Source organism: Triturus cristatus, chromosome 3_1 (genome assembly GCF_964204655.1).
Source record: "Triturus cristatus chromosome 3_1, aTriCri1.1, whole genome shotgun sequence".
In the NCBI taxonomy this organism is placed as follows: domain Eukaryota; kingdom Metazoa; phylum Chordata; class Amphibia; order Caudata; family Salamandridae; genus Triturus; species Triturus cristatus.
In genome coordinates this window covers 1,172,426,163-1,172,446,705 of record NC_140583.1, presented here as the reverse complement: position 1 = coordinate 1,172,446,705, position 20,543 = coordinate 1,172,426,163, and the positions used below count along the sequence as shown (strand labels likewise).

Here is a 20,543-nt window from a genome sequence, read left to right as displayed (position 1 = left end):
CTTTGCAAACATCTTATGTAGTACGTTGGCTCCATTCAGCCCAACTTTTAATGGACGCTGACTTTACTCAATTATTGATTTTATTTTAATTTCAGCAAGACACGCTTCCAGACTTATACATTTTCAAACTTATGACATCTCCCTCAGCGACCACTTCCCACAGAGCATTGGAGTTAAGTTGAATTGCAGACCAGTCAAAGATAAGGACTCCTCTACTTATTGTGTAAATGACGTCACTTTGACAAGACAAAATGGCTACACGCTGAGCTGGAAAAATATAGACCCAGATTCATTCATGAATAAGGTTATATCTAACTGAAGCGAAGCAATCAATAAATGCACAGGAGAAGGACATATCACTTCAGAAATAGTGGAGGAGTTCTCTGTCCTATCTGAATTTATAGGCAATTCCCTACACGTAAACTCAAATAGGAAATCTACTCAAAAGAAAGGGTGGTTTGATCATAGTTGTACTATAGCTCACTCCAATCTTAAATCTGCTCTTCATAGTAAGTCTATAAATAACGATGAAATAAAAGAAGTGAGAAGGGCATATCGATATGCCTTGAAAGCAAGATAAATAGGCTAAGGGAGGAGGTATGGAACAATCTCCGAACTGCATCTGAATTGAAAGACTCCTCAGCGTTTTGGAAAGCAGTAAACGCCCCGTTTTTAGTTGACGCAGGGAGGGCAAGTATAGAGATGGCGGTATCTGAGGAGGAATGGGTAGACCACTATTCCAAACTATATTCTACTCCTTTCCCTGAACCTAGTATTAGCGACTTGGAGGGGGACAGGATAGAACCCCAGATTGTTAATTACCACTCGCAACTTCAACTGGATCTTAAGGAGATCGAAGTGGCGATTAGATCGAGTAAGAGTGGTAAAGCTCCAGGGCCAGATGGCATCCCTGTGGACCTTTTTTAATACACCATAGCCTTCTGGGGACCTATTTTAACCCACGTTGTCAATGCATGCATATCGACCAGCCTTATTCCTACCTGGAGCAAATCGATTTTGGTCCCGATTTTTAGAAAGGGGGACAGGCATAATCCTGCATGCTATCGCCCCATTTCGCTCCTAGACTCCACGGTCAAAATAATTGGAAGAGTAATTTTATCCAGAATACAGACTTGGGCAGATGAACACTCCATCATCAGTAATATCCAATATGGCTTCCGAAAGGGCCTGGGAACGATAGACCAGTGCCTAAACTTAAAATTAATTACCACCAAATATACTAAGGCTAAAAGGGGCCCTCTTTACCTAGCCTTTGTGGATTTATCCGCGGCTTTTGACTGCGTCATCCACAACAAACTATGGCAGATTTTAGAAAAGTTGGGAGTAGAACTATCTCTAATTTCCTTAATGCATGAATTTTATATCCAGGCCAGAGCTATGGTGCGATTTGGCATGGGGGGCGAGTGTACTAACCGTTTTACTGTAGGTAGAGGAGTAAGGCAGGGCTGTGTCCTGCCACCCCTCCTCTTTACTCTCTATATTAACAACGTAGACTTGACCTTGAGAAAGGAGTGCCAGGACCTGCTGGGGGCAGGGAATTGTCCTCTCCCTGTGCTAATGTATGCTGATGACGCGGTGCTTATGGCCTGCACCCCAAATAGTCTCCAGACGGTTTTAAATAGTTTTGTAAATTTTATGTCCAACTTGGGTCTCACAGTCAACTCATTTAAAACTTTTATATTAAAATGTGGCCAGTGGAGTAATAAGTGCCGCCCTTTCTTCCTTGAGGAGAATCGCCTAATCTGTGCTAATACTTTTTCATATCTAGGGGATCTTTTTGACCGCACTGGCTCGTGGTCAAAGGCTGTAAAATTACGAAGAATGTTGTTTTATAAGGCCCTGACAGCTCTGAACAATTTTGGCAGAAAATTAGGCAGACGCCCCCCCACTGAACTGCTCCCCGTCTACAAGGCAAAATCTGTATCAATAGCGACCTACGGAGTGGGTATCTGGGGATATGTATTGTAAGCCTGGCTAGTTCGCTCCCAAATTTTACGCTTCTTGGAGATTTTAATCTCCACCTCGATGAGGTTTTTCTCCCATTAGTAGTGGAGATGACTGAAGGTCTTGGAGCACTGGACTTAAAGCAACTGAGTAATAACCCTACCCATAATAAAGGACATACTCTTGACTCCATTTTTTCTAACATCTCTAATCTAATGGTGGCTGATCCTATCCCTCTTCCTTGGTCAGACCATTTTTTGATCCCCTTTTCATGGACAATCCAAGGAGCTGATTTGAGGGTAAAAAAAAGTACTAAGTCAGTACGACCGTGGGCAAAACTGGCATTTGATTCTTGGTCGAAGCATCTAGAAGAAACTGTTCCTAGACTAGACTCTAACCCAGCAATTGCCAATGACCAACTTAATAACTGGTTAGAATCCTCATTGGACTTGGTTTTACCCAAAAAAGTTATTAAAAAAAAAGAGGGGGTCACCATAACCTATGGTACACTCCTAAGTTACGTACCCTTAGACAAAACGCCAAGCAGCTAGAACGTCGTTGGAGGAAATCTCCGACAGCTGATAGGAGGGAGGACTATAGAAGCGCAATCAGAAGCTATTAGGATGAAATAAAATTAGCAATATCTGCTTTTTATGAAAAAGAAATTCTTTTAGCTGAAAATAGCCCCCGCAAATTTTTTTTAAATCGCCAAATCTCTTTTTATCCCCCCCGCCCCCACTAGCAATGATAAGGATAGTTTCCAACACTGTAATTTAATTGCTAAATTCTTCAACAAAAAAATTCAGGCCATTTATCAATCATTTCCCACCGGCTTAGAATCACAGGTAATACCCCCTGCAAGCGCTGCCACTAATCAACTCGAGTTTTTTCCCCCTATAAATCTAACCATTCTTCAGAACATTCTTAACCAGGTTAAATCTGGAGCTCAGTCAGATGTTGCCCCCCCCCCCCGATTCTAAACCGAGTCTTTGATACTATTGCTCCAATTGTTCTTGAAGTAATTAATACCTCCCTAGAATCAGGATCTGTTCCCCTCTAATGGAAACAAGCAATGGTCAGAGCCTTATTGAAAAAACCCAATTTGGACCCTGAGATACTGTCTAATTATCGCCCTATCTCATTACTGCCAGGTATTGGCAAACTGGCAGAGAAGTATGTTAATACTACGCTCTCGTCCTTCTTGGAAACTAACAACTGCTTCCATTAAACTCAGACAAGCTTTAGAGCCCAACAAAGTACGGAAACAGCTTTGCTAGTTGTGACGGAAAGTTTAAGAAGGATCACGGATAATGGAGGCTGTGCTGCATTGATTCTACTCGATCTCAGCGCAGCCTTCGATACCGTGAACCATCAACTTTTAATCCAAAGAATTAAAAGTCTTGGAATTACTGACTTGGCTTTAAAGTGGCTACAGTCCTACCTCGAGGACTGCTCATTTGTGGTCTTCGATGGGAATGTCGCTTCCGAACCATTAGTTCTTGGCTGTGGGGTTCCTCAGGGCTCGTCCCTGAGCCCCACTCTATTTAATGTGTACATGAGTCCCCTTGCCGAACTGGTAATTCCCCATGGAATTCAGATTGTTACGTAGGCAGACGATACACAGTTAGTGGTATCACTCAGCCAAGAAAATAAGTCTGCACCTAATCTCATGCTGTGTTTGCAAGAAGTATCAAAATGGATGGATGCTTCTTATCTAAAACTTAATGGGGACAAGACGGAACTTATGTTTCTGGGAAATTGCCCCCCAACGTCCATAGCCCCCTGTTGGCCTAACTGTCTTAGCCCCTCCCTGATTCCAAAAACACAAATTAAGAGTTTGGGAGTCTGGATAGACCATGATCTGAACTTTAAGGAACAGGCGAATAAGGTAGCCGCTAGCTGCTTCGGATTGCTCAGAATGCTAAGGAAGATTCTCCATTTTCTTCCATCTACTGTTAGGAGAACAGTGGTCCAGGTGCTCATTTTGTCACTCCTGGACTATGCGAATGCTTTATATCTGGGAGCTCCTGGGGTCGCTATTAACAGACTTCAAGCTATTCAGAACTGTGCAGCACAACTTCTCACCAATTCTGCCAGGTGGATCTCTACCAAACCCTCTCTGGCATCACTCCACTGGCTGCCGGTTCCCCAAAGGATCCATTTTAAAGCCTTGTGCATTGCCCACAAGGCACTTTCTAACAAAGGACCCCCAGTTGTCCGTTCTCTTATTCAGTTTTATTGTCCAGCTAGATCCTTGAGATCAGAAAATAAACACCTGGCCTTAGTACCAATTGTAAAACGAATGCGTAGTGGAGGACGGAGTTTTGGCTACAATGCTGCAAAGCTCTGGAATGGCCTACCATTGAAAATTCGATCTGAATCCAATTACATTCTGTTTCGCAAATGTTTAAAAATGTTTCTGTTTCCGTAATTCCACCTACTTGCTCTGTGAGTTGCCGCAGCGCTGGGATGCTCTAGGGTAGCCATGCGCTTTATAAATGCCCCTTCAATTCAATTCAATATGTAGACGTGACTTCTATACAAAAGATCGAAAATAGATTTCTTAGACATCTGCTTGCCCTTCTGGCTAGCGTTTCTACCTTTAATTGTCACACGGAGTTGGGTTTATCGCATATAGAAGATGTCATTGGCATTCAGCCATTTCTCCTCTGGCATCACATCTGGACCACAGAACAGACCAGCCTAAATCGCCAAGTGATCAGAGACTGCTGTGCGTTAGATTGGGCCTCTCACATAGGATGGCTCATGCATATTAAAGATTTTTCGCGTATATTGGGCCATCCAGAATATTTTGATAACCCTAGCAGCCTGACTAAATTAAACAGGAAAGTTCTGAAACTTAGTTATCTGCATTATCTTAAAAATAAAAGATTAAATACAGAGATTCAAAAAATCTCAGTCTTGGCACACCAAAACATTCTTATCACTTTTAAGATACAGCCGTACTTAACATATGTAACCCCTGATTTTGATAGATTTTTATTAACTCGCTTTAGGATGTCCATTTTACATAGGCTATTCAGCTTTCCAACAATTAATGATTGTTCCAGGCAATTGTCTAATTGCCCATGTGAGGACGTGTCTGTACAATCTACCATGCACGTCTTATTCTTTTGTAAATGTTATATACACCAGAGGAAATGGTGGATACTCCCGGTGCTCAGAACATTAGGCCTGAAACAATGTCGCCCAGCTTTTCTAGTTATGCAATCCCTGGGGGAAGAGCTCATAACTTTATCAGTTACATTGTTTTTAAAGTCTGTTTCTAAATGTTGGAAGACTATTTTTATGTAAGAACCTGTACTGTAAAATTCATTTTTTAATTTTGTGGTCTGTTCTCTTTTATTTTATTAGTAACATGTGTTTCTGCCCTTGACTGTACTGAATTTTGAATGTGCTTTTATAATTATCTTTTTAATCGAATAAAGCTTGTTTTGATTTGATTTGATTTGAAGAAGAGTTCATGAAAATCCATTCCCCAGCCTGTACAACTTATGTTTTAGTTTTAGCCAAAGTTCTGCCTATAGGAGCCATTGAACAGTAAGATTTTAAGTCATTAGGAAACAAAGTAGTCCATTGGATCGTTGGTCAGGCTTCTCCAGAATTTAGATCACTAATCTTTGATGAAATAATTATGGTACGCGGAGTAGGTTCGATAGGGAATACTTCCAAATCTCTTAGTGGAGATTGTATTATAATCTACTTCCTTAACAACTATAGGGCTGGCCAACTAGGTCCAGGGTCTGTGCCATTTTGGCATTTCTGCCCTACCCCTGGGTTGTTTTTTATAAACCATTGCTTCCCCAGTTGGTCCATCTGAGCTTCTCTTACACTAAGGGGAAGACCAAGCGGGGGCCTTGGGGCCTTTTATCAAAGTGGATAAATGTCATAAAGTTAAAATGATTAAAGGCAACTGCTTCTACATTTAAGGTGTTCTCCTTTGGTTCATGAATAATGCCAGTATCTTCTGCATTAATGTTTATAATGCTATCAATGGTAGGGAACCGGAGGATATATTGGTTCCTCTTGATATCTATCTCCATTCGTTTTGTGGTGGTAGCCTTGCCACCTATACTGCACTCATGATTTTGGGGGACTTCAATTTACAACCTTGTTCAGACTGTTATCTATATGGGGTAGGGGGGGATCAGTCGGGAGATTCTTTTCAGGACCAAGTTCATCTGAAACCCTGCGCCCAAAGGGATAAAATGAATGAGTTGCCTGCAGAATTTATTCTAGTAAATCTGTTAAGCCAAGAGAGTTTATGTAAGGATGGAATACCTCCTATGTTTAAGGGTATTGGTGGTGGCTCTATCATTGATTACATTTATGTCTCTGTGGGCATATAGTCCTCTCTTAATCTTTTTCTGTTGAGTGGAACCCACTTAGCGACCATGGTCGCTAGTTTTTGGTTGAAAACTGATCCAGTTGAATTTTTCCAGCACTTTTAGGCCCAAGTTAAGACCATCGATCATGGGCGCAGAATGAAATGCGAAAATATCTCCCCCACGATGTTTACCAAGAAGTTAGTAAATTTCTGTAGCTTAGAGATTCAGACTTGCCCCAATGAAGAGGCTCCCTGTTATATTATTTTTCTGGTGTATTACAAGGTCGGATGCTATATCAATAAGGCCCTTCGACTCAGCCTAGGTCTGGCCCATCCCCTGCTGCTGCTGGTTTGATAGCAGCTGTACCAGGGCACATAAGACACTTCCTGACCAATTTATTTTTAAAACCACGTGATGGGAAGCAAGTTAGAGAGTGTAGGGTGGCTTACAAAGTAACTATCAATAATAGGAAGTCAGAACTTAAGCACAAGCTTTGGGAGGAGTTAACTTTGGCCAGCTCATTAAAATATAGTACCCGGTTCTAGAAGGTTGTTAACCATTCCTTCTTTAAAAAGATGACGGGACTGATTTAGCAGCTTCAATCCCAGCTCAGGTTTGGGAGGATTGTTTTTCTGCCTTCTATTAGGAGGACTGCCCTGCAGATGAACTCATTCATGATTGTCATTAGATTGGGAAGAGGTGAGAGATGCAACTGTATCCTTACCAACAGGCAAGGTTCCAGGACCCAAAAGGATCCCTGATGATCTGTTTAAGACATGTCTGGATCTCTGGGCCCCACTTTTAACTCTTTATTTTAATGCTGTCATTATTACTTCTATACTAGAGTCTCGGCAACATTCTATTATTGTTCCTGTTTATAAAAAGGGGAGCAGAAGCAATCCTTCCTGTTATAGGCCTATTAGTTTAAGAGAAATAGAGGTACAAAATTATAGCCAGAGTTATACTGAACAGGCTAACTGAGTGATCTAAAGCACAGAATATATTATCAGACATTTAGTACAGCATTCGTGAGGGGAGGGGTACTGTTGCATAGAACCTTAATCTTCGTCCTATCATCAATAAATATGTGAGGGCAAACAAGGGTTCACATTATATCGCCTTCATGGATATCAGCTCTGCGTTTGATTTGGTTAACAGAGAGAAACTCTGGTCAGAGCTGAGATCCATGAGGGAGGATGGGTGTCTGGTTAATTTCCTCAAAGACCTCCATTGCAGTTTGGCAGGTTCTGTGCACTATGGTGTCATTGGCGAAAGTACTAACGACTATGCACTCAGGAAGGGAGTCCGGAAGGGCTGTAATTTTGCCTCCTTTCCTTTCATTATGTATGCTTATCACTTTGAAAAAGCACTCCGTACAGGGCATAGATGTTTCAGAAGTTGGGGGCAGACTGCTTCCGGCTCTCTTATGCTCAGATGATGCTATTTTAATTTCCAGCACTGCTAGAACCCTACAGTTGCTTTTAGATGTGTTTGCTGACTTCACGAGTACTTTGGATTTGCACACTAATTTTAATAAGTCTTATGTAATGATTTTAGGACCCAAAAATATGAAAATCTTAATTTTTACTATGCAGGGCCAATCATTGTCTAAGGATGACAGTTTTAGTTACATATGTATTTTAATTGATTAAAAACTTAATTGACAACCTCTACTTAAAAAGAACACTGGCAATTTGATAAGAACCCGTGCTGAAGTGAATGAATTTTCTTCCTGCCTAGGTCAAAAGTCATTAAAAATCATATTGAATTTCTATAGGGCCAAGTGTATTCCAATATCAACTTTTGGCAGAAAAATTTAGGGTTATGTCAATATTGATTCTCTGGGGATTTCAGAGAATTCATTTCTTAGAGGGCTCTTGGGTTTGGCACAATCAATTCCCACTGAAATTGTTCATTAGGAGTTTGATATGCCGTACATCATAGATTACATTTGGTTGCACCCTCTCTTGCTTTGGTGTAATGTCTGGTTAAAGGATGTGTTAAGTTTGAACAGATTAATTATATTAGATTGTTGTGGAGGGAAAAACCGAGACTTAAAGCAATTTTTAACAGCAAGAATATAAGGTTCGAGTGGTAGTTGGGTTAATCACATATATGTGGTACAGCAAGTCCTCAACAATGTGCCAAGAAGTTCTCTAGGGGGTGTCATTCCTTATGGGGCCTATTTGGGATAAGAATGTGGGTACCTGATCTCGATTATGAAGGCAAAGTGGCGGATAAAAAAACATTTGATATCAAAAAAGGAATTTGGTTTTTAAACTGCTGGTCTGAAAATGCCACTTTTAGAAAGTTGGCTTTTTCTTACTTAACCATCCTGTACCTCTGCCAATCCCTAAAATACATGTCTGGGTTGGATGACAGTTGGGCTTGGTGAATTCACTTTACACAGTCACACACAAAGAGAGCAGAGGTTATTCCCTGCATATCCTGATGGCCCTTCACCAGGTTGATGAGCCTTCCTGAGCTAGAGTGGTGGGAAGAGCTGGCACTTTCACCTGAATAGGGCTGTGCCTGTCCCCACACAAATAATTCTCAACCCCCTGTAGTGTGTCTGAAGTCAGGGCAGGACAGAGCAAGGTTGTGTGCACTAAAAATACATTCCTTTGAAGTTTGCCTACTTCAAAGGATGAAATGGGTAGAAGTACTGGACCTCCGACACTACATCGTCCGAACACTTCTAGATTGAGGACATTCTACCAGGAAGAAGAGCTGTGTTTCTGTCAGGAGGGACTGCCACTTTGCTGTTTGCTTTGCTGTGCTGGCCTGCAGATTTCTGCGTTTTTCATGGGAGTGAAAGGACTATACCTTGCTCTCAACATCCTTCTATCTAAGTCTCTCTAAGGGCTTGAGTTCAGTTTACCTCCTGTTGGAAGTCTTAGGGCCAATAAAGACTTGACCTGCTAGCACCTGGGCTCTTCTGCTGAGAGTCCTACTTGCCAAGTGGTGCCAATTCCAATTCCTGGGCCTTGGAAGTGATATCTAGTGCTGCAAGGAGAACCCGACTTAGAGCGACTTCGGAACTGGCACCTGTCTACAACTCTGATGCCGTGTTGCTGCCTGCACTGAAGCAGTGATCCCCGCTCAACGTAATGACCACAGCTTACAACGCAGGCTACGGCGCTGCTGCAGTGCCTCCGGGAGCCACCGCTGCGGGAGTCCAGAGCACCAACCATTCATGTCCATGATGCGCCACTCCGACTCGGGGGCCACATCTGTGGCCCAGTGGTTTGACATCGACGTCATGGAATCAAAGCCTTATGGCTTGACTTGCATCAGATCATCGACACCACCCAACAGTAAGGAACTCAAGTTAATCCCGGTAACCGCCAAATCACCTCTCCTGCACCTCGCAACATCACTGTGCGTCAGCGACACCCCAACTCTGCCGTCTCACTTGCTGCAGTGAAGCCTAATTTCCCGTGTGCAATGCACCGTCCTTGAGTAAGTCATAGCAGTAAGGAACTGACGCCGCATCTGCCTTCCCGACACCTCAGCTCCCATGCATCAGGCGCCTAAAAGTTACTGTGCCGGGCTACGTCTGCCTCCCGATGCTGGCCCTCGCTGGATTTGTCGACGTTAAGCATGACCGAATAGCCCCACTGGCGCTATCGTTTTTCTCAGAGCTATGTTGGATTTAATATTTGAAAATTCATATCTTGACTTGTATATATTGGGTTTTTGTCATTTTGGTCTTGTTTTACTCAGGTAAATATTGGTTATTTTTCTAAACTGGTGTGGAGTACTTTGTGGAGTTTCTACTCTGTTACTCTGTGTGTGTGTGTGTGTGTGTGTGTGTGTGTGTGTGTGTGTATATGTGTGTGTGTGTGTGTGTGTGTGTGTGTTTGCATTGTGCGTGTGTGTGTGTGTGTGTGCGTGTGTGCGTGTGTGTGTGTGTGTGTTTGCATTGTGCGTGTGTGTGTGTGTGTAAAAAAATCTTTACACTTTATCTCTGGGGATAAGCCTGACTGCTCTTGCCAAGCTACCAAGGGGGGGAGCACAGGTTATTCTGAGGGTGTAGCTAACTTACCCTGACTAGGATTGTGGTTCCTGCTTGGACAGGGTGCATACTCTGCCAACTAGAAACCCCAATTTTTAACAAAAAGCTAAATCTTATTTAAGATCCAGAACAAATGAAAAAACAATAATGGTGAGGTTCAGCATTTCACTGTATGACATTTAGGTAGAACAGCTTTCGTGTGTATTCTAGTCACTCCTCATTTCTCTATTATATAAAAAATTTGAATTGTAGATTAACAGACTTTTTTATTAATCAAGGTATGAAATTCGTAATGATAACACTTTGTGGCTCACACATGTCTGTGCTGAGGATGAAGGAACATACACCTGCATCACAGAGAACAGCGTTGGCAAGTCCGAGGCCTCAGGCTCCCTAAGTGTGCACGGTAAGGATTTAAATTTGAACTTGATATACTGTCTGTAAAAGTATCCCATCCAAAAAAATCAAAGAATTGATGCATTGATTAAGCTAGCAATTGTGAGTCAGGCTAGTTCCCTTATTCACAGAGCTTCATGGAATATCACAGTTCTTAGTCCGGTAACAGTGTTATTGTTCTTCGGACAGCAGAGGGAGAAGTGCAATGAACTTTGATTCTTGTTGATGCCTTGTATAAATAGTTTTGTTGATTTCATAAATGAATGCATTGCAATTACATTTGGTTACCACCTAAAATGCAGGACCTCAAGAATGGAGATTACGATTTGATTAAACCATGGGTTGTAGTACAGGCGTAGCAATCACCAGGGGACTTTTCAGAGCTGTAGTTTATGCTCCTCTACTCTTTGTAATAACTGTGATAAGTGAGCCTGTGAATTTGAGGAGGTAATGCAGATTTTAATGTGATACCCTGCCTTATTTATCTTTCCGGATTTTTGGTCAGTAGGGGGATGTCACGGGGTTCATATAAAAGCCCAGACCAGTGGCATTATTTCAAGGCTGTTTATTGATGCAGACAGGCCTGATAAAATAATATACAGTCTTGTGATAGGAGTAATTGTTAGATTTATATATCCTCTGAGTCACCCTCTCTTGATCCGCTCAATGAATTCTGTCTCCTTCCAAAAAAACGGGGGTGGGGTTGGCTTTTTCTTTCTCTCTCTTTGCTTCAGAGTATTACCCTATGTGAAAATAAATATGGAGTGACTTTAGAAATCAGGCTCTGTCTGTCCACTACAGATTACCTCCACCATAAGTGGTTTAGACCTCATAGTGAGTACAGACTAAGTATCAGGCGTTTTTTTTCACCTGTTAACTCAACGAAAAGAAAAGGAAAATGTAGGTGGAGCCCATAGGGACCACAGTTTCTTACAGCAGGTAATGACAATGATAAAGGAAAAAATAAATGGAAAGAAAATAGGTGAAAAGATGGTAAGCGTTCCGAACTAGTTCATTTTCACAGTTCTTCTAATTATCTCATGCTCCCCTTCTGTACCATGTTGTCCAATATTTAGGATTCAGACTCTGACAACATGGGTTATTAATGTCACCCTAAATCCCCACTAAGTAACCCTGTGCTCGTATCCAGCACCCAAGTTCCTGCACAGCCCCCTCAGCACTTACCTAAGGCGATGACACGGTCTGTGAGTCACAGCCGTCTCATCCCGTGCGCCTTTCCCTAGGGCTCTCTGGGCAAGGGCCTCCTCTCCTGAAGAGTGTAGTTAGAGCAGCTGTTGGTACACGCTCTCCTCCTGACTCCTCATCTTTGGTTCCATCACTGGCTCGTTCTAGCTTCCCCTTCCGGTATCTTCTCCGCTGGTCTTCTCCTCACGAGCGCGGATTCCACCGTCGTCACTACTCTCCGTACTCCGTCCTCCGATCAGCTTCTCTCCTTTCGGGTTGAGCGATTCCTTCAGGTGCCTGATGGCCTTATGACCCATCGTGGAGTCATCAGGGAGAGTGGCTGGAGTAGCCACTAGAACGTTTCCCAATGATGTCCTAGACCCCACGGGGAACGTAGCAGGATGTATCTTGCCAACATGGCAGGCTCCTGATCACAGTGCATCCCAACCAGGCTTCGCTGATCGGGCCAAGAGGAAACAGGAGAATGAGACACAAAATCAGCATTGGCCTGGCAACTGCCCGGAAGATGCTGCACTTGAAACAAGAAAGGCTGCAGTGATAAGAATCTATGTATGACCCTCGCGTTTGTATCTTTAAGCCAAGCTAACCAAATCAGGGGGCATGAAGAGTCAACAAGGTGAAGGGTCTTCCCAACAAGTAATATTAGAAGGCCTCGATGGCCCAATTGATAGCCCGGCACTCCTTTTCTATGGTTGGATAATGGACGTCTCTTGGCAAAAGTTTGCGGCTGATGTACACTATTGGCTGTAAGAGTCCTGGGGCATCAGGCTGGGAGAGAACCGCCCCAAAACCTCTGTCTGATTTGTCCATTCGTATGACTAAGGATTTTTAAAAATCTGGATATTCTAACACCGGTCCGTTATATAATGCATTTTTCAATTGTTCAAAGCCACTCTGATGAGTAGTGGACCAGATGGTATTCTCGTTTGGTAACTTCTTTTGCAGTAAATCAGTTACTGGTTCAGCAGTTTCTGAAAACTTTGGGATAAACGCACGATAATAGCTGATGAGTCCCAAGAAGGACCTGATCCCCTTTTTGTCTGCTGGTCTAGGTAAGTCATTGATGGCATGTATCATGTCCACCTGATGGCTGATCTTCCTATTCTGTACTTTATATCCTAAATATCTCACTGAGTCAGTGGCAAGGTTGCATTTGCCAGGGTTGGCAGTAAGCCCTGTTTGGCGCAGGGTAGAAAGAACGGCCTCTAGTTGCCGGAGGTCTTGCTACCAGGAGGTGCTATAGATGACAATGTTATCTAGGTAGGCCGCTGCATATCCCCGATGTGGGCAAAGCAGGACCTCCATCAATCTTTTGAAAGTTGTTGAACCCCATGCAACCCAAAAAAGCACCATAAACTGGTAAAGTCCGCCTTTTTCTAGCACTAGGTGTCAAGGGGATCTGCTACTATCCTTTTGTGAGATCTAGGGTGGAGAGGTAGATGGCACTTCCTAAGTTTTCAATAAGTTCGTCCACCCTAGGCATGGGGTAAGTGTCAAACTTGGAGAGGGGATTTTGTTGGCGGAATTCAATACAAACCTAATAGTGTTGTTTGGTTTTGGCATTAGGAAAGGTCTCTGTTCTCTTCCAGGGGATCCTCATCAATAGTCATAAGCACTGAATATTCCCGCCCATGTGCGGGGACCCCGGAAATAATAAAATTATATATGTAAAAAACATACATATATACAGCTCTGTATATGTATAAACATATATCATTTTTAAGGCAGCCCTGGCTTCCGTATCCCATCATGCCTCAGGGGTGACAGTTAGGTCAGTTGTTCTTTCCGGCTCCTTCAGTCAGGACCCTGGAATTCAGCTCTCTTCTCTTTTGACTTTTTAGTCAAGAATTATTTGCATTATAGTAATTTTTTGGACTTCCTCTTATTAATATCTGGGAGGAAGTTAGTATCCTGTATTTTTCTGGCTGATTTTCTGCAATTTTTGTCAGAAATATGCCTTCTTTATTTATTCCATGTCCATCTTGTGGAAAAAAGAAGGCCTCTTCAGACACACATGAGGTGTGTATTGTCTGCCTGCCGGATTCTCACTCTCCAGCTACATGTCATCATTGTAAAGACCTTTCCAAAAGGACTTTAAAGGAGAGAGAGAGGATTAGACTCTACGGCTTATCAGAACGGTCGACGTCGAGGCAGCTGGTCCCTGTTTGCTCCCCATCGGCGTCAGGCTCGGCGTCAAAGACTCCAGCGGCGGGATCGTCGCTGAGAGGTGAGGAGTCCAGGGGTAGTCATGCTGCAAAAAGAAAATCGTCGTCGACTTTAGATACAGCGACGAAGCGGATGCGTTCGTCATCAGCGACTTCGACGTCTAAGAGATCGGCGTCGAGGGATCGGCGTCACAGTTCGACGTCAAAAAGGCATCTTTCGACGTCAAGAGAGGATCGCTCGACGTCAAGACAGAGACATCGTTCGACATCGAAGGAAGGACATCGTTCGACGTCGAACTGCAAGAGATCAGTTGACGTTGCAAGAGGTTCGTAGGCGTCCGACTCCGAAGTCTACGTCGACGTCGAGACCAAGATCGCCGTCAAGACCAAGATCGCCGTCGAGAAAAGATCGATCGTCGACGAAGAGACTTGCGACATCAAGGCATTCGTCGTCGGAGCATTCGACGTCGAGGCAGGTGCCTCCGTCAAGACCGACGTCGAGGCGGGAGCCTCCGTCGGAGTCGACGTCGAGGCAGGTGCCTCCGTCCTCACAGGTCTCCAAGGCTTTGGAGAAGTCCATAACGTCGAGGCGAGATTCCCCATCGGGGTCTAGACCTCCGTTCAGACCAAGCACTCCGTCGACGACGAGGTTCTCGACGTCGAGGCAAGAAAAATCTCCACTGATCCTCGAGGAGTCAAGTCCCAGGTCTCCGATGATAGGCCTATCACCGTCGAGGCGGCCCTCTGCAGAGGGTTCTCAGGAGGTGTCGCATGTTCGCCTTAAATGTAAATGTAAATAAATTTGATACTTGTATAGCGCACTACTCACCCGCAAGGGTCTCAAGGCGCTTGTACGAATACCGCTGTGGAACCCATCCTGGCTTTCCCTGTGAGGCGTCCACTCCTGGGCACCCCCAAGGTGGAGGCCAGGCATCCTTAGCGTTGTGGGGGCTGTTGTGGAGATTAAGCAAGCTATTGCCCAGAGTTGCAGAGTGGGACTCCATGATTGGAATAGGCACCGAGGCGAGAATTATCAGGTCCGTGGAATTTTTGAGCCCAAGACCCGCCGAGGCGGGGAATTGAACCCTGGTCCCGGGCTAGACCTCTGCATCAGGGTCTGCCGCTCTAATCATTGAGCCACACTTCTCCACGATCCGGCCAGTCTCAAGGTGCAAATCCCCTCATAGACTGGTGTATACAACTTCTGAACATGATTCACCACGTCCTATATCTATCTCGCCTTCAGGATCAGAGGGCTCGAGTTCAAGATCCGAGTCACCGGAAATTGTGCATCAATCTCCAGTGCCTGCAAAAGAAAATAGTCCACTGGAAGAGGGAAATGCTGTACCTCAAAGTCCCGCGAGAGAGATGCCTCAGGACTCGGCTATGTCTTACGCAGTTAAGGCTTCACTAACAAGGTTAAGAGACATGGACTTCCCAGCGAGACCGGTCAGATCACGTTCTCGGGAAAAAAATGTCGACGTCGCTCTCGAACACCAAGGAGGCGATCCAGATCCTCTTCTCACAGGAGAGAGTCGACCAGATCGGAGAGAAGGCGCCGTAGGACCCCTTCCTCCTCCCCGTCATCTAGATCATCCAGAAGGGATTATTCGCCGACACTCTCGGATACACCACCCTCTAGGGTATCTCCGGTGGATGATATCTCTACTTTTCAGGAAGTGTTGTGTAGAGGAGCTACAAAATTAAATATCCCAATGCCGGTTCAGGAGATCACCTCCTCCATAATCTTTGAAACTCTTCATGAACGAGCAGTGTCACGCCCACTGTTGCCATTAGTCCCTGGTTTGCTACAACCAGTAATGGATATTTTTCTCACGCCAGCGACCACCAAATCTGCGCCGGCGCGGATTCTAAAAAAGTACCGTCCGGCTCCGGAAGATCCTCTGTTTCTAAGATCAGATCCTCCACCGGATTCTGTCATCACCGCTGCTGCCAGAAAGACGCATGCAGTAGCTGGGTCTTCAACGGTGCCCCCAGATAAGGACAGTAAGACGCAAGACTCTTGGGGGAGGAGAGTTTGCGGCTCGGCATCTTCTAGCTTAAAGGTGGCCAGCGCCTCAGCGCTTCTGGGGCACTATGATAGATCATTATGGGACTCTCTCCAGAGGTTCATTGAAAAAGTTCCATCAGAGGACAGACGGGACTTTGAAGAAATTTTGCACGAGGGAAGTCTGGTTTCTAACCAGGTGATAAGTGCAGCGGCGGATGGGGCAACCCTAGCAGCGCATTCTTATGCCCATGGAATCACAGCCAGAAGATCATCTTGGCTCAGATTGACGGCCTTGAAGCCGGAAGCGCAGGCGAGAATACTAAATCTGCCTTTCTCGGGTAGTTCACTTTTTGGGTCTCATGCAGACGAAGAAATGGCCCGTATGAAGGCAGAGCTGGAGACCATGAAAGCTGTCGGGCTTGAAAAGAGGAAAGAGTTTCGACGCCGCAGGGGAAACGATAGGCGTAACTACCAGCAGAGGGTTCAAACCCCTCAGTGGCAGAAGAACCAGGACCAGCAAGGTCAAAAGAAACAGCAATACCAGTCCCGCAGACCATCCAGGGGACGTGGTAACAACAGGCAGTCAAACACTGGAAACAAGGCTCCAGGGAAGCAATGAGGAACCGCTTCCTCCGATGCTGTCCACCACTCCGGTGGGAGGAAGTGTTGCGCATCATCTTCCAGAGTGGCAATCCATCACAAAGGACAAGTGGGTTCTGAATATACTGCGTCATGGGTACTCGCTTCGTTTCCGAAGCCACCCTCCATCGATTCCTCCTGTTCATTCATCCCAGCATCTAAAGCAGCTCAGAGAAGAGGTGGCGACTCTTCTGCTCAAATCTGCAATAGAAAAAGTACCCAAAAACCAAAGAGGAAAGGGAGTTTACTCCAGATACTTTCTGATTCAAAAAAGGAGTGTGAAGGTAGAGTTCAGACCCATTTTGGACTTACGGATACTGAACAAACACATAAGACAGGAAAGATTTCGCATGCTGGCGCTCCACCAAATATATCCTCTTCTCCGGTTGGGCGATTGGATGTGTTCGCTGGACCTTCAGGACGCATATTTCCATATTCCCATCCTACGGAATCATCGAAAATTTCTCAGGTTTGTGGTAGGGAACTCTCACTATCAGTTCAAGGTTCTTCCATTTGGCCTGAAGTCAGCTCCTCGAGTATTCACAAAATGCGCGGCAGTAGTAGCGGCTGCTCTGAGGCGCGCAGGAGTCTTCGTCTATCCCTACCTAGACGACTGGCTAATAAAGGGTCCATCGCCTCAGAGTGTTCGATCGCAGCTGTCACTTTGTCTAAACTTATGTCGCAAGTTGGGTCTCAGAGTGAATGCCAAAATGTCCAATTTTTCTCCAACACAGAGGATTCACTACCTGGGTGCAACTATAGACTCCGTAGTAGGAAAAGTGTTTCCTTCGGAGGAAAGACAGTCATCCATTATCCTCAAAGGCAGACAGATTCTATCCAACAATCTGTCGTCGGCAAGACAAATCTCATCTCTGCTAGGGGCCATGGCATCCTGCATTTTCCTAGTGCCCAATGCCAGGTTAAGGATGCGTCCTCTCCAGCAAGATCTCGAGGACAAATGGGATCAAAGGAACTCCCTGTGGGAAGAAAAAGTTTGCCTTTCCTCAGCGGCCAGGCAGTCAGTCAAGTGGTGGCTGAAGCCACTGAATCTACAAGTGGGGATCCCCTTCCATCAAGAACCCCCAACTCAGACCTTAATCACCGACGCATCCCTTCAAGGCTGGGGTGCGCATTTCGGGTCTCTACAAACTCAGGGACGGTGGTCCAGCAGCGAGCAGTTGTACCACATCAACATGCTGGAGCTCAGGGCAGTCCACCTAGCCCTCAAAGCGTTCCTGCCTGCGATCAAGACGAGTACCATTCTAGTACAGACGGACAATACCACCACAATGTTCTACCTGAACAAGCAGGGGGATACTCAATCCAGGACGCTCTCGCTGGAAGCTCAGTCCCTGTGGCACTGGATCCTAGCAAGGAACATCTCGTTGAAAGCGGTGCACCTACCAGGAGAACTCAATGTGCAAGCAGACTTACTCAGTCGTCATTTTCAAGAACCACAGGACTGGGTACTAAACGACGAGGTGTTAGAAGACGTCTTCGGGGAATGGGGGCGTTCGCAAGTGGACCTCTTCGCGGACGAGCACAACACAAAATGCCGAGGCTTCGCCTCAAGATACCATCGGCCAGGATCCCTAGGGAATGCCCTTTTGATCAATTGGTCAATGACATTTGTGTACGCTTTTCCGCCTCTCCCACTAATCCCCAAGGTGGTGACCAAGCTGCAGAATTCATCTGCCAAGATGATCCTCATAGCACCGGATTGGCCGAGGCAGTGGTGGTACACGGATCTCCTGCACATGTCGATCCGCCCCCACAAACGACTGCCGTGCAGGCCGCACTTGTTATCCAAGATGCAGGGGAAGATTTACCATCCCAGCCTTCCCTCGCTGAGCTTAACAGCATGGCTCCTGAAGTCCTCCAGTATGGCCATCTGAACCTCCCTCAAGAGTGTATGTCCATACTGAAGGAAGCCAGGAGGCCTTCGACAAGACACTCCTACTTCTGTAAGTGGAAAAGATTTTATATATGGTGTGCTCAGCATCATTATGATCCAACAAAATGCCAGGAGGATGTAATTTTGCCCTATCTTCTACATTTAGCGAGGGCAGGGTTGAAATTTTCATCCATAAAAGTTCACCTAGCAGCCATTACAGCATACAGGCGTTCGCCTTCGCAGCAGTCATTCTTTAAGTTGCAGGTGGTGAAGGATTTCTTGCAAGGTCTCAAGAAAGTCTATCCCCCTGTTAGACCTCCATCTCCTTCCTGGGAGCTAAACTTGGTTCTGTCAAGGCTCATGAGTTCTCCTTTTGAGCCTATACATAAGGCTACCCTACAGCACCTCACATGGAAGACAGCCTTTTTAATAGCCATCACTTCAGCACGGAGGGTCAGTGAGATACAGGCCCTCTGTTCTAAAGAACCCTACACTACGTTTCATCTGAATAGGGTAGTGATGAGGACTCATCCTTCATTCCTACCTAAGGTGGTATCGGACTTTCATGTAAATCAAGCCATCTCCTTACCAACCTTTTTTCCCAACCCCTCCTCTCCGGCAGAGAGGGCGTTGCATTCTTTAGATGTCAAAAGGGTCCTAAAATTCTATATAGATAGGTCTAAGAATGTCAGGAAATCTGATCAATTGTTTGTGAACTATGGTGTTGTCCGTATGGGCTTTGCTGCATCCAAACGTTCCATTGCTAGGTGGATTGTTTCAAGTATTACATTGGCCTACCAACTGGCTCAGAAACCGTTGGTGGCGCGCCCTAAAGCACATTCTACAAGAGGAAAAGCGGCTACCGCTGCTTTTCTCAATCATGTCCCACTCTCCGAGATCTGCAAGGCAGCCACTTGGAGATCTGTCCACACCTTTACCAGACATTATTGTCTGGATTCGGACACCAGAGCAGACACTCAAGTAGGACAAGCCTCCTTGAGGAATCTGTTCCATACATAATCATTTTCATGATTTTTCTTACTCCATGTGTGGTACAATTTTTTCATTTGCCTGCAGGTGGAAGGTGGGCTTGCTACTCTATTCAGTGCTTATGACTATTGATGAGGATCCCCTGGATGAAGGATAAGTTACTTACCTGTAATCCTAGTTCTCTTCCAGGGGTATCCTCATCAAAGTCATAAGCAACCCACCCGCCTCCCCAGGCAAATGAGAAGAAGTGTATTATTCATTATGGAAAGGATATATCTTTGTGTTTAGGACTACGGTCCCGCAAAGAACAACAGACCTAACTGTCACCCCTGAGGCATGATGGGATATGGAAGCCAGGGCTGCCTTAAAGGCACGGTGCCAGTTTTTACCTATACAGGGCTTTTCAGTCTCTATGGTATTGTATTGCAATGCAGCCTGCAGGCTAGCAATGTGTTGTAGATCTGTGTTTCCCACAGTTTTTCTCTTTTTTGCTTTCTCATGAGTGTTTACCTCATTTAAAAAAAAAAAAAAAAAAAAAAAAAAATAGAGATTTAGGTGTTTTATTATACCTATATGTATTATTGGATGTGTATTTATACATTGCCTAGCCTTTTTTTATAGGGGCTGCATTTGCTTGGAAAAAATGATATATGTTTATACATATACAGAGCTGTATATATATATGTATGTTTTTTACATATATAATATGATTATTTACGGGGTCCCCGCACATGGGCGGGAATATTCAGTGCTTATGACTTTGATGAGGATACCCCTGGAAGAGAACTAGGATTACAGGTAAGTAACTTATCCTTCTCGCACTCGAGAGTCAAGGTTTTGGGCTACGTTGATGATGGAGCTGTCCTTAAGAGCGCGTGAATTGGTCAGACAGAGACCTTTCCTGAATGAA

At 44.8% G+C, this 20,543-nt stretch overlaps 2 protein-coding genes across 4 annotated transcripts in view; one reads left to right on the top strand and one right to left on the bottom strand.

The window, feature by feature from the left end:
• ROBO3 (roundabout guidance receptor 3) overlaps nt 1-20,543 on the top strand; it is a 1,168,980-nt gene that overhangs the window by 469,106 nt on the left and 679,331 nt on the right. Inside the window, exon 6 of the mRNA XM_085646102.1 lies at nt 10,611-10,738. Within this exon, the coding sequence (XP_085502228.1) occupies nt 10,611-10,738 (128 nt within the window). The remainder of the gene's footprint in view (nt 1-10,610; nt 10,739-20,543) is intronic.
• LOC146861725 (uncharacterized) overlaps nt 1-20,543 on the bottom strand; it is a 422,385-nt gene that overhangs the window by 290,156 nt on the left and 111,686 nt on the right. The gene's annotated exons all lie outside the window — the stretch shown is intronic.